This window comes from Falco naumanni, chromosome 11 (genome assembly GCF_017639655.2).
Source record: "Falco naumanni isolate bFalNau1 chromosome 11, bFalNau1.pat, whole genome shotgun sequence".
Classification (NCBI taxonomy): Eukaryota; Metazoa; Chordata; class Aves; order Falconiformes; family Falconidae; genus Falco; species Falco naumanni.
Genome location: NC_054064.1, coordinates 11,736,617 through 11,759,411, shown reverse-complemented (window position 1 = coordinate 11,759,411; position 22,795 = coordinate 11,736,617). Strand labels below are relative to the sequence as shown.

Here is a 22,795-nt window from a genome sequence, read left to right as displayed (position 1 = left end):
TACTGAATGCTGATAATGAAAATTAAAGTAAAACAATTTATATGTAACAGTTTACTACATGCCTTCCTGGTTTCAAATAAATAGGTTTTGTTCTTTTTACTCCTGTTACCTGATCGCCTTACATTTCTTTAATGAGCAGTGAGTAGACTGACCTCTCAGTTCGTGCTTACAGCATATAAGCCCTTTTTTTATATCTCTGTGCAGTGTTCCACGTTGGCTAGCTTTAGGTCTTCCAATATATGTAAGCCAACAACATGCCTGGGCACATTGATCCTTAGGAAAGAGGTTTACAGTAACTTAGGTAGGGCACACTAGGGCCTTATTTGTAATGAATAAAAAACAATGTAGGACAGAATTATTTATTTTTTTCAAAAGCAAAGATATCTCTATGGGCAGCTAACATACTTCAAGATGACAAGTAGGTTACTGATATCTGCAGCAGTATTTTGGACTAATATTCAAAAAGAGAAGGAAATCACAGCAACTGAGATTCAGGGTGAAAACTTTAATAGCAGGACAGATATGGCAAGGTGTACCAAGTATCATCATCAATGTAACAACTCGTAATTTTACTTCTGTCAGGTTGAAACAGTTGCTGGAACAGCAACTAAAACATTCTGAAAGGCCAGGTTCCTACAGAATAAAAAATTTCCCAACACCTCTTCCCTACAGCCCTGAGAACCTGTGGGATGTGCCAGAGATGGCCAAAACAGAGGTGATCTTTTACAGGTAATAAAGGTTTGATGCAGCCCATGGTCCACACTATGGGGACCCTTTCTTTACAGTGTACCTCACTGAAAAACATTCATTTGCCTGTGTTAAGAGAGGCTTCAGACTATGTCTGATGTCTTCCTTTTAAGTCAGATAAAAACATCTGCTGAAAACTAAAAAATTTACCTAAATTGTCATGTGTTATGATTAGGCGAAAAATAAATGGAACAAAGTAATAATCACAGAAACATTTACGCTTTCAGTCAAATAAAGAGATCTCCCAGACACTTCACAGAGAATTTTCTTATCCTTTCCAGTGCCAGATTCTGAATCCAAAACTGTGAATTATCTTAACTTTAAAACTTCTTCAATGATGACAGAGCCAGGGTAGATAAAAGGATTTGCAGAGTGTCTATAGAAATCCTTACAAAAGCATCACTCAGCATACAGTGGTAGGCAATCTAACGGTACAACTTCGTATCATCGCTACAATACCAGCATATGTTAGCAGATCACCCATCTTCTATAAATTATTAGCTTCTAAGGGTCAAAGATACTCCAGTTTATAACTACTCACTCTCTGACATGATAATACTATTTCTCTTATCCTATTCCCCTCAGGCAGAAAAAAAAATTAAATACACATCTTTTTTATCAACTACCCTAATATTTACATAAATGCATTGTACATCATATTTCAAATAATCATTTTGTGCAGTGACATACAACACAAAGATATCACCTTGTATCTGTTCATTAAATATGCAATTACTTACAGGAATGTTGATGAAAACAGTATCAAACTCTGATGCTGACAGAAATCTTTTCAATGGTACCATGAAAAACTGCAAGGAGAAAATAATTTTATATATATATATTTGACCATGTCATTACATTTTCTAGACTGCTATAAAAATATGTAAGTTGTGATTCTATTAGTATCTTACTTTCTCTATCGATTCCAGAGTTTCAGTGTATTTCTCTTCAGTTTGCTTTATTTCAGCAAGACAACAGCTTCTTATGTCATTTTCAGTATATTTCTGCAATTACAATGGAGTCAAGTTTAAAGTCTATAACAGGCACCTAATAGATAATAAATGTATTTACTTGTTTAGAATTAAGCAATTAGGATAACTGCTTCCTGAAATTTTCTGAGTACTGCAGTCTCCAAAGATGACAGCAATAACCAAGAATATTTTAATGTTCAATTAGCTGATGGCTTTAAGAGTTTTACTAAAATTCAGCATCAAAGGAGTATTATGAAAAGTTAATGTTTAGACATAAAATGCTAAACTCTCTGCATGTACTCCAGAAGCTGAAATACAAGGTCACATTTAATTTACATCCAGACTGAGAAATCTTATTTGAAATACTCGGCAGTTAATAATTCCATTAAACTTAATGGGGCTAAATCATGTAAGTAACTTTGCATTGCCAGAAATATTGGATTCAGTCTAATCCCTGCACTTATTTTCAGTTTTCCCCTTTTCTCAAGGGAAGCTTTCTCTTCAGACACAATGCCAGTATGTTCTCCGGTCAGTGCAGTGACCTCAAAGTTCAGCTCCTCCATAGGTATGTATGTGTCTTCAACGAGACCCTGGGGTTTTTTCCAAGTAAATCACCAGACTTCTAGGAAATTGGACTAACTGTGAGCGCAGGACTTTATAAAAACAGTTTACAGGCACTGTTACTGAAGATCAGATTTACAGTATTACAGGTTCAATAACTTGTAAACCTGATTTCAAATAAGAGTAAATACCTGGAAGAAGGTATGGAAGCATTCATGTCAAGCAAGACTCAAAATATCTGGAGTCATGTACGTCAGCTTGGAGATCTGACACAGTAACTGGATAGGCTCTTACAATTAAAAGCAATAATTTATCCAAAATGTTTTCTCCAAAAACAACAATAAGCAGTGGCTTAATAAGCAACAGTACTATCACATCCTGTCTGAAGCCTATTTATCAGTTTGTAACACCCTTCCAAGGCATCCTTCAGCATATCCCTAACTGTATCTTACCTTTATTCCACCCAATGCAGGGAATTCACATACTGCACATAATACGCCTGATTATAGGTGTTACTCAAATACAGGAGTAGTCAGGACTAGAATTTAGTACTGCAGTTCTTTCTGTTCAGGAAAAGATTTTTAGCTTTTGAAAGAAAGGCTTCTCTCCTCCAGCAACAGCAAAACTTCTAGACTGAAATTTTAACAATTAGCTCTTAGCATGTCCAAGAGCTAGACTGCTTCTACCCCCTTTCTCTGCTAGCAGTCTACTTGACACACCTGCTAAGCCTGCCACAGCCAACAGCAAGCAGCACTTACACTCTTCATGAGCGACAAACAGCTCCCATGATATTGCTTGGCCACCTATGAAGAGTGGGAAATGTATTCCTACAGCCTAAACTAGACACCAAGCTGTGAATCATACAGGCACGTAAAGCTTCAACACTGCTCACACTTTGATTGCTGTTTTGATCTATCTCCTTATCCTTCTCTGCCTCCATGTGACTCTACAAGCAGCTCCCGCAACTGGAACTCGGTTTCTGACTCTCATCTACCAGGTGCTACTCAGAAATTACTCTTTAAAACCCAGTTAGTGCAGTTCTTAATTTCCCCACAACAAACATTAAAGTGCCAGCCCTATCAGCTGGGGATAGAAGTAACCATTTCGCAAAAATATAGTCTGTCATTATCACTAAAAACATACTTTGTGAGCATCTGATCAACCTCATCTCAAAATCTACCATTTATTCCCAAATTCTTTAGCAGGGGAAGCAGGCACTGTCACAGTTAGCCATAGATAATTAATCTCAATAACATACTAGAATTTGACATTATCCAGGCTTTTTGTTATTTTTCACATTTACCATTGGAAGCCCAATACTGTTCAAATTACTTGCAGTATTTGTACCAATACAGAAGTTGTTGTGCCCAGTAGGAGTTGATATTCATTTGCAAAATGTGCCGGTTTGCTGTTTACCAACTCTCATATAGGTGATGCAAACAAAATCCTGGGATTCCATTTAAAACCGCTCACTTCAGTTTTGCGCTCACCTAACCAAAGCCGATCATTCACATAGGCACTTCAGGCAGAAATTAACATATCAACTTTCTGCCCGTACCAAAAACTTCTAGAATTTGAGTGCAATAAACAAAAGGAGACAGGAAATAAGAAATCATGTGCCTACCAGTACAAGTGAGGAAAAATGCCTTTGAAGGTTAGCTACTGATACAGAAAAAGTAACCTGAACAGTTAACATCAGAAGATAATGACAATAAATCAAGGATAAGGGAGATGTAAAGCATTTTGGCTTCTAATGGAGACTCTGAAAAGCATTGGGTTCTTCTAAAAATCTACTTGGAGACTGTCCTGGGCTAGTGTTTTCACATGCAAGGAATTCTCACATAGGATTCAAAAGGAAGAACTGCGCAAAGTCATCATACAGTGTATTTATAAACCTGAGAGGAAATTATCACATATCAGAAATAATTACCGCATTCAAGAAAGCTGACACAGCAAAACAATTGCAATGCCTCCGTTCATTACATGTTGTGGAAAAAATATTTTGCTGTACCATGTTTTCAGTTTTCATTTATTTTCTATAAGAAACAAATGAAAGTCTGAAGTATCTAGGCTAAGATACAACTAAAATTAGAACGTGAGAGTTCTGATTGCTATAATAATCATTTGCTAGAAACACAGATATGCGAGAGTGACATTTGCAACAGGAAAGAATCAGAGAAAGTTTAGACACTACCAACTGCCAGAGATTACCAACTGTTACAGTTGAAGGGGAAAAAAAAAAAAAAAAACCACCCACACTCATTATGTGAAAGCCAAAACTTAATGCGTTTTGAGTTTCAGTATAAAATAAAAAGTCAAAACGATCACAGTAAAGATTTCCTATGATTCAAACACTTTTCTAAAACATCCTGCCTGCAAGTGAATGTGACTTCATTAGATAAAGAACAGTGTTTTTTTCAACTCTTTTTTTTAATTTGGTTTTTATTGAATAACTCAAATGTTAGGAGGCAAACAACATGAAGCAAAATGTGAAAAACTAAGATAACTTTCTACTTATCTCACCCTTGATTTACATGCATTACCTGCAGGATTTTGTATTAACAGGAAAAGAGGCTTGAAAACAATGTTGTTATACTCAAAACAATAGAGATTAAAGCAACCAGTGATCTTCCCAAAGACAAGATAGTGGTAAGTTTGGGGAATTATCATAAAAGCAGAGATCACCAATCACATTAACTATCTCCTATACTTGTAGTGAAGAGATACACAAGGTAAGAACAAACCCAAAACAGTATGTATCAGGTCTGGCTGAGCCCCACAGCAGCCCTCATAGTGCTGTGCTGAGCGGGGCTCACACAGCATCAAGGCTGTCTCTACAACCTCCCTCCCTTCCCCCCACCAGTAGGCTGGGGGTGGGCAAGATACTGAGAGGGGACATAGTCAGGACAGCTGACCCAAAGTGGCCGATGGAATATTCCATACTATATGATGTCTGGTCAGATATAAAAGCTAAGGCAAACAAGGAGGAAGAGGGGGCTGGGGCACTCATCATTTACGGTGTTTGTCTTCCAGAGCACCCGCTACGCGTGCTGAAGCCCTGCTTCCTGGGAAGTGGCCAAACATCACCTGCTGATGGCAAGTAGAGAATAGCATCTTTTGGTTTTCCTTCACTTCCACATGCATGACTCGCTATAGCTTTATTAAACTGCCTTTATCTTGACCCACAAGTGGATTTTTTCATCTTATTTTCTCCCCCACTGTTCTGCTGAGAAGGGGAATGATAGAGCAGCTTGGTGGGCACCTGGCGTCCAGCCACAGTCAACCCATTGCACAACAACAACAAACCAAAAACAACCAAAAAAAAGATTAAGATCTTCAGAATTTCTTGTTTCTTCACATAATTATATTATTAAAAAGCAACACAGAACAGTACCGGCAAGTTTCCAACTTAAGAAAACAGGACACACAACATACATTCATGTCAATGTAGAGGAAGAAAACAACTGTCCTAAAAAACATCCTGTCATGGCCACAGACTAACTTTTTCCAGATCAGAAAGCACACCTCTGAGGAAGGTCAGACATATACATTAAGGCTTCTCCCAATTAGCAAGCAAATTTTATTGCCTAAGTTTAGGGGGTTTTCAAGACAGTTTTGAAAACTGACCACGGTACCTTTATATGATAAAGTAAATAAGCTACTTATCCTATTCTCAGTAAGAACAACCTAACTATCAACAAAAACTACATTATTGAATAAGCAGGAATTTCATTGGTATGAAACAATTTTATCAGTTGTCTTTGTCAAATTAGTTGTCCAAATTATGGCTGAAACAACAGCATTTCACAAAAGTATAACTCCATTTTGGAAGCAGGACAGTTAGAAGTAAGCAGTTAACTTAATTGCTCTTAAAATAGCCGATAAATTTTACTATTCATAACTGGGAAACTTAACAAAATCGGTAACTATTGTATTTCATTTCAAAATTACATTTCTTTTAAAAATTACCATAGTTAGTGTTTGACCCCTTGCCAAAACAACCTGCAAAGTCTTACACGGGAAATAATGCACTGTACATGACAGGTCCAGACGCAACTGAGCACAAGTGAAGTTTCAGCGAAACTAGCTATAAAGATATAATTTCACAATTATTAACTTTCAAAAATAGAACTAGTATTGTTTGAAAATAGCTAGAAATTGGAAAACATACAGGTTGCTGTGCTGCATCATCTTTCATTAGGTCTTCATAAACCTCCCCACCTTCATCTTCTCCGTAGACACAATCATACAACTCCTCATCTTCATCAACACCAGTTTCACTGAAAGGAAAACACAATTTAAAAAAGCTGTGCAGGACAGGAAAATTGCCGTCAGCTCTGCTGATGTGGGACCACTCCTCATAGGAAAACATTTCTACAGTAAACAAATGGACTAATTATTAGAACTATCTAATGAAAAGAACTCATTAAGGGAAATTAAGTCCATTAATTTTCTTTCCCCAATGCATTTAAAATACAGTTGTACAAAATCAACACAACACTGAAGACTGCATGAATTTACAACCACACAGGATCAAAATCAGGCACCAAAAGCAGCTTGTCAGGCCAGCTGGGTCACAAGGAGCTGCCCAGCTGCTCCCTTCATCCCTTTCCCCACCACATCCAGTGAAAGGGAGATGCCCCTCCTCACTGCCTGGCCTTCCACTGCACCCGTACGTGAGACACTGCTACAGGTCTGCTTCCTGCCTAAAGAAAGGAGTTTCTGGGTAAAATACACGAAAGGCTGCAGAGCCAGCAGCTGAGACTCCGTACACCCACACCATAAGCCAGCGTCTTGATCACCTCGTGGCAACCTTCAGCTACCCCAAAATGAAAATAGCAACCTTTCAAACTGAAAGTCAGACAGCTCAACAAAACAGTGTATGCACAAGAAGTGTCCTCCTACTCCCTAGAGTACAGGAATACCTCAGCATGAAGTCAATGCTCAACTCTACCCACAGCTAATTCAACTTCGTTAGCCAGTCCTGCTGGAGTTTTGCCTGCTTTGCACTAGGACCATAGCAAGCCTGTAATTGTCTCTTTCACCCACATTTCTTAGGGTAGGTCTCCAAAAGAACTCTAAAAGATACTGAAAGTAGTCCGGTCATCGTAATACAGAAACTTGATGAGATGTGCTGATAATTTTGAGATTATTACTATTGGAAGACAACTTCTTTTTATTTTGATAATTTTGAGATTACTACTACTGGAAGTCCTTCAGAGTGAAAAATTGAGGATCAGTCCACTAGAACTAGAAAGGGCAGCCGTTCCTGTAAGTGAATTGTCAGTACTCAAGAACAGGACATCAGAAGCTCCATGGGCAGAGACTAATCATTTCAAAGGAATCAGAATGAATGAGAATTGCTACAACTCAGCTGCCACCTGGACTACTTGGAAATGCCAGACAAAATCACTATGACTATAATCAGGACTATATACAAAAGCCAATGTATTTTTAATTTCTCATAAAATATAGTCTTGTTTGTTTGGGTTGTTTTGTTGGTTTGGTTTTCATGTGGGGTTATTTTGGTTGGTGGGTTTGGGTTTTTGTGTTTAGTTTACTGGGGGTTTTGAGGTTTTTTTGTTTGGCTGGTTTTTGTTGGTTTGTTTTTTTGTTTTGGTTTGGTTTTTTAATTGAGAACATCAGAAGGATAAAATAAGGAAGAATTGGAAGTTTCAGTAGATGGAATGATTAAAAAAATATATTAGGGGATTCAACATAAAATTCAACAGAAATTCCTCACATCCCTTCCTTTTCCAGATACCATGCCCCAGGAGAGCTAGAAAACTCAGGTGCTCCAGGTTAGTCTAACATTTCAGCTTGCACCAGTGATGATGGTGTGTTCACATTTTACATTAAATGCTGGCAGCTGTGTCAGGTGCAGCAGATACACTTCATTTGACCACCTACGCTCCAGGGAACAAAAGCAGGCAAAAAGGCAGAGTAAGGATAGAAACATTTAACTACTGCAGCTTTTTCTGACAGAAAGCCTTAAATTCATTCTAAATTCTTTAGACACCGTTTAAATTCAAGGACAATTAAATTAATTTTAGTCAAATACACTTACTAATTAAGAGAAACTAAAATATGTGGGCCATCTGCTTCATTCACTAGCACTTTCTTTTCTTACGAAGAGAGTACTTCTTTAATTACTTCCTCCACAATTGAGACATGTAACTATCAAATTCCAGTGAATAACATTTGTATTTTGATGCAAAAGAAGAGCTACGAATCTCAATTTCTTTAGTATGATTTGTTAATTTTTTTATTTTTTTTACATCAAGGACTGTCTCCCAGTACTGAATCTGTATACCTGTTTAAGAACTGATGATAGAAATATTTTCAAACAATGCTAATCCCACCACATCTATGAGATGAGGACATCACCTCTAGTGCACTTGGGTGTCAGAGGTGTCTGCAACTCCTACCTTCTGCACATGCAGCTACACAGAGTGAAAACCAGCTATCTACGAGACAGCCAGTCAGCTGCAGAAGACAAGGATGAGCTTTGCAGGGAAGGTGATAAACTGAGCAGCACCAGCCATGGTAGGGTTTCCCCTCCTCACAGGCAGTAAAGAAACAAATCCACCATGTGAACAGCAGCTACCTCACCACATTGCAGCAAGCGACATACAACACGGCCAGAGCCAAGACAGAGCCAGATGAGCACTAGTGAGGTAAGCACTGGTAAACTTTGGGACAGTGAGCTCTGATCCTAGCTCTTACTCAGCGTGATTCCCAATGGATCCTGAGAGATCCTAGCCACAGCATACAAGAGTAGTTCTTCCTGGCAATTTTTTATGCCCGGATACATTTAACTCACCAGTCTGCAAAATAAAGCTGCAGTCTACCATTCAATACTATACAGTACATTCATGTATATCTTACTCGTACCTCAAAGCTGAAGTGAAAACTGCCAATAATTAATCATCCCACAAACACTGACACAGAGAGGTAAAGGCATTCCATATGAAGAATTTCATTGACTTCAGGGAGATGACTCACTTGAATTATGATCCAAAGTGTATTTTCTTTTCAAGTTCAAGACTATTTCCTTGGGTCCCTTACAACTAGTATTGTAATTCTATGAAAGCATTCTCATGGTACAGGCAAATAATTTAAAAACTCATTCATTATTTACTTTGCTACCAACACCTTCTATGAAACATGCTTCCTTACATATATGAATGTATTACAATCATTCAGATAAGCTTTCATTATTAATTCTTCCTGGTCAGCACAATGGCTAACAAAATCTTTTAGAATCAAATAAATATCCAATTCTCATAAAAAGTATGTGTTGCATAACATATAAATAATAGCATGCAACTGAAAGCCAAAATCTTTAATTTAACTATGGATTTACAACATACTCTATTAAATCAGGAAGACCTTTGTAAACATCTTCATCATCAACGCTTTCTTCTGTAGGGAAGGGCCTGTGGAAAGAAAAATAGCATGAATTATAGACAGCACTAGTCTAATCACAGTGAGGTTTTGTTCTGTTTCTAAAATTCTCACACAGATTACTGTATGTTAATATATTTGTATTTTCCCCACTTTCTCTGAGGACCAATATCTGTGTATTTTGACTTCTGTATATGAATTGATACTTAATATAATAAAAAACCCTACTAGATGGAGCTGTTATAAATCACCACGAATACACATCATTGACATTTTTTCAGCTGAGAATATTAACTCCTCTCTTTAGCACAAGACATGGTTTACAGGACTGGTTAGGGTATTTTGTCTATGTTTTAAAAGCATCATCCATTCATTTATGGTAATCAAACCATTCAAAAAGATGGAGAACACAAAAACATGAAATCTTTCACCTGCTTCCACAGTCCACAATTACAGTTTCTGAGGTTAGGTTTGGTTTGGTTGGGGTCTTTTGGTTTCTTTTGGAAAATGAGAATCTCACAAACTTGGCAGTTTTGCTGAATTTTAGAACGGAGAAAAGAAAACCCATTTGTCTTTACATAGATCAGTACTGCATTAGCCTGACTTACGATCCATGTGTCACAACTATCACACAAGTTCTGAAATACTAACTGCTCATTTGTTCACCTTGTGTTTCAGCACAAGAAGTAAAGGCAGTTCAGGTACTTCAGTAAGCATGCCAGAGGTAGAAAATACCTTTCAGAGCTCCTCAAAGGTGCATAGCCTTGGTTAGCTGTCCGCTGGGCAATCTGGTTTATAACCAGGGGACACTGCCTATACTGTCTGTAACAACTTTTCCAAGGAGCATCATGCAAAAAGCATTGTTCCCACTACTTACTAGAGCAATAACATACCTTATTCCTGTGCCTAATGCAATAGGAGTACGAGAAAGTTTTGAAAGCGTTTCTATCACCTGGAAAAGAAAGAACCATGATTAGTTGTAGAACAGAAGCAATAAAATATTTTGTTCTCGATTGTTTAATTATCAGAAAAGTTATCTCACATGGAATTATATAGACTGTGCCAAACTGGCTGTGCCAAACACTGAGTGCGTTGAACTTCCACAGATTTCCCAGGAACTGGTGTTTAGTGCTTTTGAACTGGGGAATGTGACGGGAGCGCAAAGAGAGGCGAAGGGAAATCTCGCATTTGCAAGTTTTAGCACAAGTAAAAGCCAATTTAAGTGGATTTAACACCAGATCATGTATGTCAAAAATTAGACAATCAATTTGCAACTGGGATCAAATTTTATCTTACAGACTGCTCTGAGAACTTTTTTATTATTACTATTATTGGAGCTCCAGAAAGAAAATATGAAAGTATTAATTTGAGCTTTTCCTAACACTGGCCAGAGGAGGGAGCCAAATGCCAAATCAGCAGAGAGCCACCTTCCTCTTCAGGGCTGCCTCGCAAAGGAGAAGTAACCTCTTGGTAGGCAACAGTTAAGACGCTGTACATTTGAGCCCATAAGCTTTGCTTATCTTCAGAAGCTAGTAGCAGTCTGGAAGATCTCATTCTAAGAAAATACCTTCTGTAAGTGCTCATGGTTACGCAACAGGAGAGGGAGAACATTAGGGAGGGCAGAACACATGTACATACAGTCACAGAGATGGAGTTATTTTGCTGTCAGCTGTAATAATCCAAGACCAGTTTGTACTCTGCCTAGCATGTCCCCTCTGTCACAAGTATTTTCTCTTATTTTGAGCACTATCAGATTGGCAAGCCTTACTTGCTGGGGGTGGGGGGTGGGGAGAGATAAAATTACACCATCTGAATTTCCATACTTCCGATGCCAAGGCTCCCCTGAACTTCCCAAAAGTTTCACGCTGGGTCTTTGCAGCTTAAAATCCGTATTAAGCCAAACTGAAATCTCCAAAGGAGGTTTTTATCGGTAGTATCAAAATTCAGTATATTCCCAAATGCCAATGGAATGTAGAATTACTAATCTCTACAATTAAAGCTGTTTATTCTTGAAGTTTAATTACAAGACTAACCAGACCATAAAACACACAGCTAAAAGTACATCTCTCAAAGGAAGGACACTGACATATTTACGCAGGAGAATGACAAAGTAAAAACCACAGAGAATAGTCACCAACTACAGAGCTTAAACTGAAGTTACAAAGCCTCCAAAAGTGATTCAGGTCTCATATGCAGGCAAGCAAAACTCGGAACGAACTAAAGTTATACTACTCCTGTGAAAGGAACATTTGGGGTTCATTTAAGCTGCTGTGAAAATTTATGTCACAGAAAATCTGGTTTTGCCTTACAGAAATGTCGAAGAATAATAAAATCAGATAAATATGCTAGGAATATAATCAAAGGTATAGGCACATACATTCCCCTATGAATAGAAGAACTGTAATACAGCCTAGAATAAGTTTTGGAAGTTTTGAATAAAAATTGATTGAATAAACAGTAAGTTAATAAAAACTATTTCACATTAGTCAAAAGGCAAAAAAGGGGAAAAAAAAGACTCCTTTAAGAAGTCTTGCTGTCGCAGGTGAGTTCTGGTTTCTGTATCATACAAGAACCTGCATCTGCACACCTGCGAGAATCCCAGTGCAAGACTGCAAGGACTGCTAAACTGCACGAGGCAAGACACCATGGGAAGTTAACTGAAAATACAGTAGCTGGGAAAATGATCTGTCGTGACACATGGGTGTACAGTGATTGGCAAAATCACAGCAAAGAAGGTTTAATGATTTTCAAACCAGAGAGGGGCAATTCTCATGAACTAAATATCCCTTTCTTGTTTCAACGTGTTATTTTCCAGCACACAGAAAACCTTTTGCAAACTATTCCACCCACACAAACCCTTTTCCTTAGAAGGATTCTCACTTATCTAGCATAATCAAACCCAGTAGAAGTATGGCTTACTCTTCACAGCAAATTATGGTTGCTTCAAGATAACACAAAAAATCTGTACAACAAAAAATTATGAATTTTAGGAAGACAACTAGCAAACGTTACTCCCAAAATGTTACACCAGGTGACATTTTACAGCTATCAACACTAACACAAACAAAAGCAAGAATTACTAATTAAGAGGAATAGAAAAACTTTTTCAGGAACTGATGTGAAACCTTCAGGGGGGAGGAGTGGAGAAAGAAAAACCTCCACACACTGAGGAAGCCAGAAGACTGTTCAAGAACATGCACACAGAGAAAAGGAGAGAGAAAGGAACTATACAGCTAGAGACAACAGAAAGCTACTAAAAACTACTGCTCTTAGACTGGAGAAGGTCTGGCACTGCAGGAAGAGCAAACCAACATGCTCAGAAGCTAATGTGCAGATTTTTATCAGAAACTACATTCTGGATAAGAAGAAAATGGCAATCATCACAGCAGCTGTCAGTATCTCAGAGACACAATGCCTTCTCCAGAAGTATGTGGTCACCCTGGCATCATGAAAGGGGAAGGGTAATGGGTGGGCAAAGTCACTATTCTTCTATTTCAAAACAAAGCAATTAACAACTTAAGGCAAATAACCACCTCAATATTTAAGATTAAAACACATAACTGAAAACAAATATAACTTCCACAAAATAAAAGGTAATGCTTGCCCATTGAGCACGCCTATTAAAGCACAGCTTAAAACAGTGATCTGTCAAGAAACAGAATGGTTTATACTGAGGTGTCTTTTTCTTGCTGTTGTGGTTTCCTTAATGAATTCTGAGAAAATGTCAGGAATACTTACACAAGTAATCATATGTGAAACTATCCCTTCTGGTCAACACACAATTTCAGCATCACGTACATGTAAATGTATTTGCTCCAACACGAAGTGGGGCAAAGATTCTCCCTCCATGTGAAATTTCACTTCTTTGGTTCTGAGCCACTACAAGAACTCTTAAGAATTCCTGAATTTCTAGGTCCGCGGGGAAAGTCACAGTTACATATGGGATGAGTTGTCAGAAAACAATCAGAGATTCAATAGACATTCATCAAAACAATCAAGCTAAACCCAGCAAAGTGTCTCACTTTTGACAAACTGACGGACTCAGGAGTTTTTCAGAGCAGTGCTGGTTTGAAGCCCTGTACAGCTGACACGAGAGAAGCTATAATATAGTGCAATTCTGAACTCCAAAATTACAGTGCACCATACGCATTAAAGTCCATAACATTGCTATTTAATGCTTTCCACGTGCTTTTTTTGTCTTGCTCTCTTCCTTTCAGCACAGCTTTAATCTCTTTTACCCTTTTAACCCTAAATGATTGCTCAGTTCTCTTCCACAGCAAGGACTCGCACAGATGCTCCTGTACCTTTGAATTAGGCAAAAACTAGATCTTAGCTTAAGTGCAGAAGCAGTGCTCCTTGCTTGTACGAAATCCAGAACAAGAGAACTTCCGTGGCTGGCACTGCTCTGCAACAAACAGATGTACAAAGGGTTGCAGTGCGGGGCTTTTGCGCACATGCTATTACCAGGAACAGGCAATGAAAACTAGGTAATGAGTAAAGATTCGTATATATGTGCTAAGCTAACTGTGACACATGAAAAAAAAAAAAACATTTCTATTCCAAAACATCCTGCAATGACTACATGCCTTCACACTGGAAAACTCAGTAGCTATGACGCTGCTGCAATGAACCTGAAATTGGAAGACGTTGGCAAGAGACTTTCAGGCATAGAAGGAAGCCCCACCTGCACCCGCCTCAATAGAGCTCCTTTGCACTGACTAAGGCAGTCAGACAGAGGTTAAGCAAGTCTTTAGAAGTCACATCAAAGCCACCCTCTCTTCAACAAGATGTGAACATCCAAGTTTGTTTTTCAATATATAGCCAGTTTATGCAAAATACGACATGAGATTCAAATGTATGGCCCTGCAAGAGGAAGTGCACCTCAGCCCATGCCCCAGTGCACGGTTCTGCTCTCATTCATGTTTTGGGCGCAGCTGGCAAGAGCAACGGTTTCACACTATACTAACTTTTTACTTCATTAATTACTCTAGCAGCAGATATTTTTTTTCCTTGGTATTTATTACTGTTTCTCTTGACTTACTGATGTAGGTCAAACTCTCCAGTTTATGTAAGCCCTTTCATATCCCTTGCAGAAATGTTATTTTGTAATTTCCTGCAGCCATACTCCTCAGTAAATTACATCAGATATTCCTATGCATACTTACAGCAGCAGAACACTAGAGGGACTGTTTTACTTCTTTCCATAGCAGTGGTGTGTCTGAGTTTAAAATGTGCCTTATTAAGTATTTTGGGGGTCACTTTCTAATCTTGTTTCCTAAAAAAGAACTTAAAACCCATGCAGTTCACGAGCAGACAAAGCACAATTTAAAAGTACTTTTCCACTTTTAGGAGAAACGAGAGTAAATCATTTTGCAACTCACTGTCTCCCTGAACAAGCAACATTTCCTCGCTTTTAACAGCTGCTGTCAGGACTAGGCCCATATTTATTTTTCTGATGTTTATCTAAACTGAAAATATGAAGTGATCAACAAATGTTGATGGCAACAGTTTCACAGTTTATGCCAATAAAACCTAGAAAGATTCATTTGTGGGTTAGATCTTCAAAGCAGTTATTTCCATGTATGCAGTTAAATAGGATGTTTTTCCAACACACAGTAAAAGTCACCAAGAATTCACAACCATATTACATCTAAAGTTTTTTTTTTCCAAAATCTGGGCATCTAGCTTAGTATTTGAGCATTGTATTTTGTTAAAAACTTAGCTTTACTCCCTCCCTTCAAGTGAATTTATTTAGCAGATACATAGAAACAGATTAGTATAACATAAAGCATGTTATTTGCCAATGAAAAATATTTCCAATACCAACCTACCTTCTGACATGCTACTTTTTGATACCTGCACATGGGTTTCTTCTCAAACAGGTCTTCTTTTACTTGATCAAATTGGGTGGGGGTGGGGGGGGTGGAGGGTGGAAATTATAAAGGAAAATTAATCCTTCAGAGAGTTGATAAGCTCCTTGGCTATGTTCTGTCTCCATTCCAGTCCCTGGGTCAGAAGAGTTATCCCAAGCACTCTAATGTTCAAGTAAACTTTAGATCTCTAATTACAAGTCTAACATGCTCCCTTTTCAACGGACTGAAATAGCTCCAGTTGGCTGGCTGACTTTCAGTTATAGAGAAGTATAGCAGCGTAAATAGTATATAAAAATAATAATACCTGTTTTATATGTAGCCGTAACTACTCTCAAGCTAAGGTCTATGCATTAAGAGAGCCTGATGGCTGCATAAGACTGGTTTAGGTACCACCATCTCAAAGGAAACTACAGAGCTGCTATTTGCTTTCTCAGAGAAGCAAGCATACCTGTATTTTTTTTTATTCAGAAAGAAGGATGTTTTTCTCCGCATGCATGACAGAATCTTCGCATCCTTTCCTTTTACACGTAGTACCAGTATAATTAATCATTGCCATTTCAAGAATCAATGCCTTTAAACATCTGTCTCAAGGACAGTCAAATTTCCATTGGCAAAGGTGGCATTTGCTCATTTAATACAGGATGTTATACAAGAGAAATACTACACTCCATTCTACATGAACTTCCAACTGGTTTCCAAGCAATATTTATCAGCTAGACAACCATGAATATGAAATTATTACACATACTTTAGACTACTTATCAAGGCTACATTACGTTTTCTGTGGTTTTCTTCAGTTCATAACCTGAAAACTTTGATTGAAATAAGAGCATATTTGGTTTGATATGACAAATATCAAAGGGTTTAATTTAGTTCAAGAAATTAACCCTAGAATCTTTTAAAGACTCCAATTAAGGCAGGGAGTCTTAAGATATGTATGTGCACATATTAATTTTCTGGATATATACATACACTGCCCCAGAGCTCTGGGCAGATTATGAAAAACAAAAAGCTAATGCAAATAGAAATCCCATGTTCCTAGAGAAAACAAAGACATACACACTGCATCACTGGGGTAAGGCTCTTAAGAGGCCAATTCCAAATATGTCATATCCCCGATGCTTTAAAGCCAGAACTGCTACTCATGCCCACACGCTGAGTGAGTTTTCATTAAGCTGTTTTCACTCATACATCAAAATGGGGAAGCGGGGGCGGGGGGAAGGGGCATGGAGAGAAAAGAAAAATCATGATTTCACGTCTGTCACTCAGATAAGATGGAATTGCTATACATAAATATATTGTCAAATGACCTATATTAAGAAAGAAGGTTGATAGTTTCCTACTCTGCAGTTTACCAAGGCCCCAGACAACCCTGGATCAATACTTCATTTGGCACAGAAGAGGGGGAAGGGGGGAACATATCTTAATATTTTAATGTAATCCATCATTAACTTTTGAACTAAAGGACCTCTAGGAACTTACATTTACATTTAACTTGGCTGACAGCTACTGATCTAATGAACACTGTATTCCAAGTAAAGGGTGTTAGTAAGTTAAACAGAACGTTTTATCTCTATCTGCCTTGTTCTGGTATCGCATTAGTACCCTGTGTTGGTTCAGGTCAGTTTTAATCAAACCACAAGCCTCTAGGGGAAGGAGAAAGGGTGAGGGCTTTTCAAAAAAGACAAAATGAATGAAAACTCATTATAAAGGAAAGAAGGGAGGGAGAGAAGAGATGAGCTAAAAACAAACCCTTCTTTTCACATAGTGGCACCTCTGGCCCTTAAAAACAAACAACGTATCGGAAAAACATTCAAATACCAGCTATGCAAATATGCCTCTACTAAACGCTGCTATTGCATACATTGAAGTGTCAAAGTCATACAGAAACAAACGTGAAGGATAATTTACAGCCTTGGCACCCACAACGACATTTCTTTAGGAACACATAGTCTACAGACCTCCAGCAGGTAGAAATGTAATAGCCTGGTTTTGATTACACAAAGCTTGACATATAGCTGAATACTGATTTTCATCTCGTTCAAATAATGAAATCCAAGCTTTAGATGTAGAGCACCAATAGCTGCAATCCAAGGGAAAGTCATAAATTTACTTTCCAGAAGGGTAATCACCAGCTGCAGGATGCTGCCTGTTTCCTTCCTCACTGACATCACCTTCAGCTACCCCAATTATGGCATCCCTCGTCATCCATGTCTGTTCTTCCATTTCCACTGAACTAAATCCTCAGGAAATACACCTGAGGACTACTCCATCCTTCTTTCTCTTCAAGGCTTAGCACTGGCATAGCAGCAGTAAGGAAGATACCCTCACTGTCCTAGGGAACCATGGCAAAGAAATTCACAACCCAAAGCCAAGTTTTTTTGTGACTGACAGGAGCCTGACAGCAACTCCGAAAAACAGTTTGAAACCAGGTGCCAAATGCTTTTATGCAGAGGCAGCAGGGGTAATGTGGCTGCTGTAAAAGCTGGTTTTGGCAGTCATCCGTGTTTCCTCTGAACACTGAGCCCCAGCTCCCAGCTGCAGGAGGAGACCTCAGAGGTGCTGCTGTGCAGCTGGGGGGGAAGCCTGGCTGGCTCCAGGCATGCAAACCTCCATACCCTACATGCATTGCCCTCGGGAAGTCTCATGTTGAATCGATTTTCTCTGGTGTCTCCACAGTGTCTTCACCGATAAAGTAGCAGGAAAGTCTTTCTCCAGACTTAAAAAAAAAAAAAAAAAAAAAAAAAAGAAAAAAAGCGCCAAAACAAAAAACCTCCTGTATGTTGCCTCTTTCTGTTTGTAGATAAGCTACCTACAGAGATGCAAACTGCTGAGACTTCAAAAGCCCTAGGCAATCAACAACTAGAAATGATGCAACATTTTCTCCAAAGCCCTGTAAGGAGAGGTGAGGCAGGGAGGAAGGCAGTTTGGCACCAGGAAGGCAAGCAGAGCCAGAGAGACAGAACATAATTTTGAAAAAAACACTGTGGAAAACATAAAAGGACAGATGACCTGTTGTCCAAAAGGCCAGGTTAAGGCTGGGCATATCTTCCCCTTTTAGTAAAAATGAAACAGCTGACAGTTAAGTTAGAAACATCCAAAACTGAAGAGTCCTGTTGTTGTTTTCTTTTCACATCTCTAAATTATGCCAAGCAACACTCAATATCATATGTATACATTACAGGTGTGAAGTATCTATAGAAGTTTTCTCTAGGACGGTAGTTAAAAGCATAAATGTAGTTTCCAGCAATAGCAAAGGGCAGGTTGGACCCCTCACTAACCAAACCGTTTCTCCACCCCTTTCACCCACCGAACATCTTTAACATTTTGTCCCTTTTACAGGCAGCCATACCTCCGATCACACAAACTCCAGAACTGGAAGAGTGGGCCTGGCAGACCTACTACACAGGACTGCACACACAGCTCCTGAACATTGCTTACTGGAGAGAGGGAGAAGCAAAACTTAATGCTCTCCAGGAATTCATAAAACTCAATGCCATATTATTGGGACTATAATGACCAACTCTTTAATAAACAGTATCTGATTATGGACACAGTGTATACACACGTTCAACAAAAGCTCTGCTTAAAATCCCATTTTTTCAAACTTTAGGTCTGTGAAGAGGCTAGTCCAAAAGCATGAAAGATGCCCTAGACAGTTCTGCTCTTAGAAGGAACTGAAAAAGTCCAAATTCCACAAGCAGCAGTGCCTTGTTAATCTCTTGGTTCATTTTGTCCAAAAGGCCGAGAGACTCCCTAACGCACGCGCAGGGGAAGGGAGTTTTAGCAGCAGCTTCCTGTCTGCTGCTCGGGGTTCGGGTTCTACAAATGCCTTCCAGCCCTCACCACGCCTTCAGGGGTTTGGGTTTGGGCTTTGGGTTTTTTTAAGATGTTGCTTAAAGAATGACAACCTTACTTCAAGCACTGCTATGATATAAACAGAGCACTTGAACATTGCAGCTAATAGCATGAGTGCAGACTGCCTTGAAGCATATTATCCTTGTAGAAGACAAAGAATGAAATAGGATTTTGTCCTTTCTGGTGCATTTATTACATTTCAGGTTTTGCACGTAGGGCAAAGAAACATAAAAGGATATGGGACAGTACTGCAAAACCTAGCTACTGTTAAATCATTCTAGTTCCCTTCATAAAAAACTTTGTAAGGATAACCTATGCTTCCAAATGGCGTCTTCAAACTGTATTCAGCTTTGATCAAATGCTCGCTCTCAGTGCTTTGTAAACACTCTTACTGATGATACCACAATTTTTTTACCATATTTTATATGGGTCACTAACCAATCAAGGAAAAAACCAGCTTTTTCCTGCATTTTAAACAGCACATTTTAATACATTCTTAATTGTTTTTCTAAATGTAACCATCCATTTTAAAATCTTTAATAACCTAACAGTGAGTTATCAGAGGTCTTAAAGACGTCAAACAGTATTTTTTTATAAAATAGGAATGGACATAAATCAAGGCTCTGTGTTTTTCAAAGCTACATTTCTTCTGCCCCTGGCCTTCAACAGGCTTCAAAAGATTCTTCTCCCATGTTTGAAAAGAACAAGCAAATCCTCTAAACTGCAACGACCAGTTTGTACGCTATGTACACGTTTGGGATCTTCTTGACCTTGGATGTTTAAAATTAGCATACAAATGTTTTAGAAGGAAATGATTGCTTTTGTATTCATTATTGATTGCATCTCAAATATTGTTTTCGGTATGCATCCTGGAGTTTAAGTGACGTGGTTTCTTCACTCCCACTGCATTATTTCACGTTTTATTTAGCACGGTATTAGCAAGAAGCGTGTTTGGAGGAGGCTACACAACGGACCTTTTCTTCCTCTGCACTGCTAAAAGCAGAGGAAGGTCTTTCTCTTCCTGTCTTGAGTGAACCAGTCACTGCCACGCTTCTCCCTTTTCTGAATTTACTTTAACAATTGACTATATAAATTCAACTAGACCATGGCTTTGCTGAATGGTACCAAGTCACACTTGAACCATGAACTGAATTTACTCCAGTACACAATCACTGAAGATAAGAATATTTATAAGGGTAAGCACATACTGTATGTTTCCTTACTCTGTGAGAATAACATTTTTCCCCTGCTACAGTGGGCTGTGCAGAGGGAAGTGAGCTGTTCTCTTTGCTTACCCCTCAACTCGCTCACCGTGGTTTACAAAAGCCCAAAGCTATCTTTCAAGCCTCATCCTCTAGAGATCCAGAGACAAGGGAATGGTTCAGTCCATGGGAAAAGAATTGCACTTACCTTCAACACTACAAAAAAAAAGACACAGGATGGCATAACTCACTTTTACTGTCTTCCACTCTTATTTTAAAAGTTATCTTTGATACAGGATAAAAACATCATACTTGAGAAGATATTCTGCAATGGGAATGGCAATACCATCAAATTATATTATAGAAACCTGATAAGACCAGTGATTTGGTTTTTCCCTAATCATATGTTCATTTAAATTAAAAAAATAATAAAAAAAAATAAACCACCAAACAGCTACATTTACTGTAGTGAAAAGAAAATACAAAGTGAAATTTACATCCTCCTTATGTTTATACCTAATTCTCCTTGAGCTGGATTCTTATACTTAAAATTAAAAAATGAATAAGAGAAACTAACTTGCTAATTTTATTTGCTACTACTTAATTATTCTCTTACTTTGTTCCCTTGAACATGCAGCAGCTTGCACGTTGTTATTATCTATGTATATATCTTCCCGCCAGAAAGAGTACTGCACTTCCAAAACACCACTGCAGAACTGCACAACCAAAGGAAAGCAGGATCACTTTCTGTTTTTAAATGTTTGTAGTATATTTGTAGTTAGCAGTGATAACCTACAAAACACAAGTCCTGTGCTAATCGGTGTCTAACTGACATCATACCCTCCTTTGCACTGACACTGATGCTGTCCTTATGCTGCCTATGACAAAATTAAGCCAGCCAGACCTCAAAGAGCTAGCATCTAAAAGATCGTTTAGAAGACAAGACAGACAAGCAAGACACTTAAATGTAGCTCATTTGAAATTACTTAATTTTTGAATTTTCATTTTTATCTAAAATGCACATCTATTTAGGTCAATGTTTCTTCCCAAGCTAGCCACATAAATATTGTAAAACAACCTACAAGTATTTGAATACAAGCAAAACAAAAATATTTGAACATGAGAATAATTACAGAAGATCAAAAACTCCTTACCTCTGTACCAGGCACAACATTGTATTAGGTGTTATGCCCATATTACTAAAAAACAGAGTTAGAACGAGATCTCTTAACAAATTTACACCCCCAGTCTGGCCCACCCCGAGTCCTTCTCCCCACCAAGTACAAAACAGAGGTACATCTTAAGCACTCTGTGCTCTAGGACATGATGTCATCTCTAGTTAAGGAAAACAGGATTTGCTTTACATCTCTTCTTGTCATTGTGGGGGCAGTGGTGGTCGGTGAGGGGGTTCATGGTATTCATGGATGCTCTAATACAACTGTGGGGGTTCAGGCACTCTATTTCTCTTACAAGAAATTAAAATTTTAAAAAAGCTTTAATTACTCTTTTGAAGACTGCTGTTGTATCGGTATCTGAAGATGCATGGCAGCCAACACACCTGTTAATAATGTTAAGAGCTACAACACCAAACCTAAATCACAGAGAGGAATCGAATTGCTTTAGAATATATCTAACAATATTATGTGACTCATATAAGACGTCCTTCAGACAGCGACTTGTTTCCACTTGTCTGGAGATTTTAAAAGAAGATTCTGAGTTCTTCAACTACACGATAGGGATCACATTATGTGTTTTAGATGTAGATACTGTGATAAAAAAGAGCAAGCCACAGATACCTATCACTAGCCATTTAGTTATATTTAACATTTAAGGTGTCTCTTGGGATTTCACCAGCACTATTGACTTCACAAATTTCTGTCCTCTGCCTTGTGCTCTTCATCCATTTGTTTCTGCCCTGCACTTCAGTTTGCTACTGTCTTACCTGTGCTACCCCAACTGTTAGTGAGGTCGTGTCATAAATTACATCAGAAAACTGATATGCAGAGAGAGAAGGAGGCACTGATTTTTTTAAATGTTATTCTAAAGGGTAGATTAGCTCTTCTGCTTACTTCTAGCTCAGCCACCACACCAACAGGTACCCTGGCATGACAAAAGAGAGCAGAGCAAAGGAGAGGTAGTAACTCCTGGCATTAATATTGCCTCTTATGAGTGCATA

General features: G+C 38.4%; 1 protein-coding gene across 2 annotated transcripts in view; it reads right to left on the bottom strand.

Annotated features, from left to right (window-relative positions):
* The window catches only part of VAV3 (vav guanine nucleotide exchange factor 3), a 171,563-nt gene that overhangs the window by 97,327 nt on the left and 51,441 nt on the right, over window positions 1-22,795 (bottom strand). For both annotated transcript variants that reach the window (XM_040610281.1, XM_040610282.1), the window contains exons 3-7: window positions 10,580-10,638; window positions 9,653-9,718; window positions 6,451-6,559; window positions 1,659-1,751; window positions 1,488-1,556 (exon numbers count right to left, since the gene is read on the bottom strand). In XM_040610281.1, the coding sequence (XP_040466215.1) occupies window positions 1,488-1,556; window positions 1,659-1,751; window positions 6,451-6,559; window positions 9,653-9,718; window positions 10,580-10,638 (396 nt within the window). The remainder of the gene's footprint in view (window positions 1-1,487; window positions 1,557-1,658; window positions 1,752-6,450; window positions 6,560-9,652; window positions 9,719-10,579; window positions 10,639-22,795) is intronic.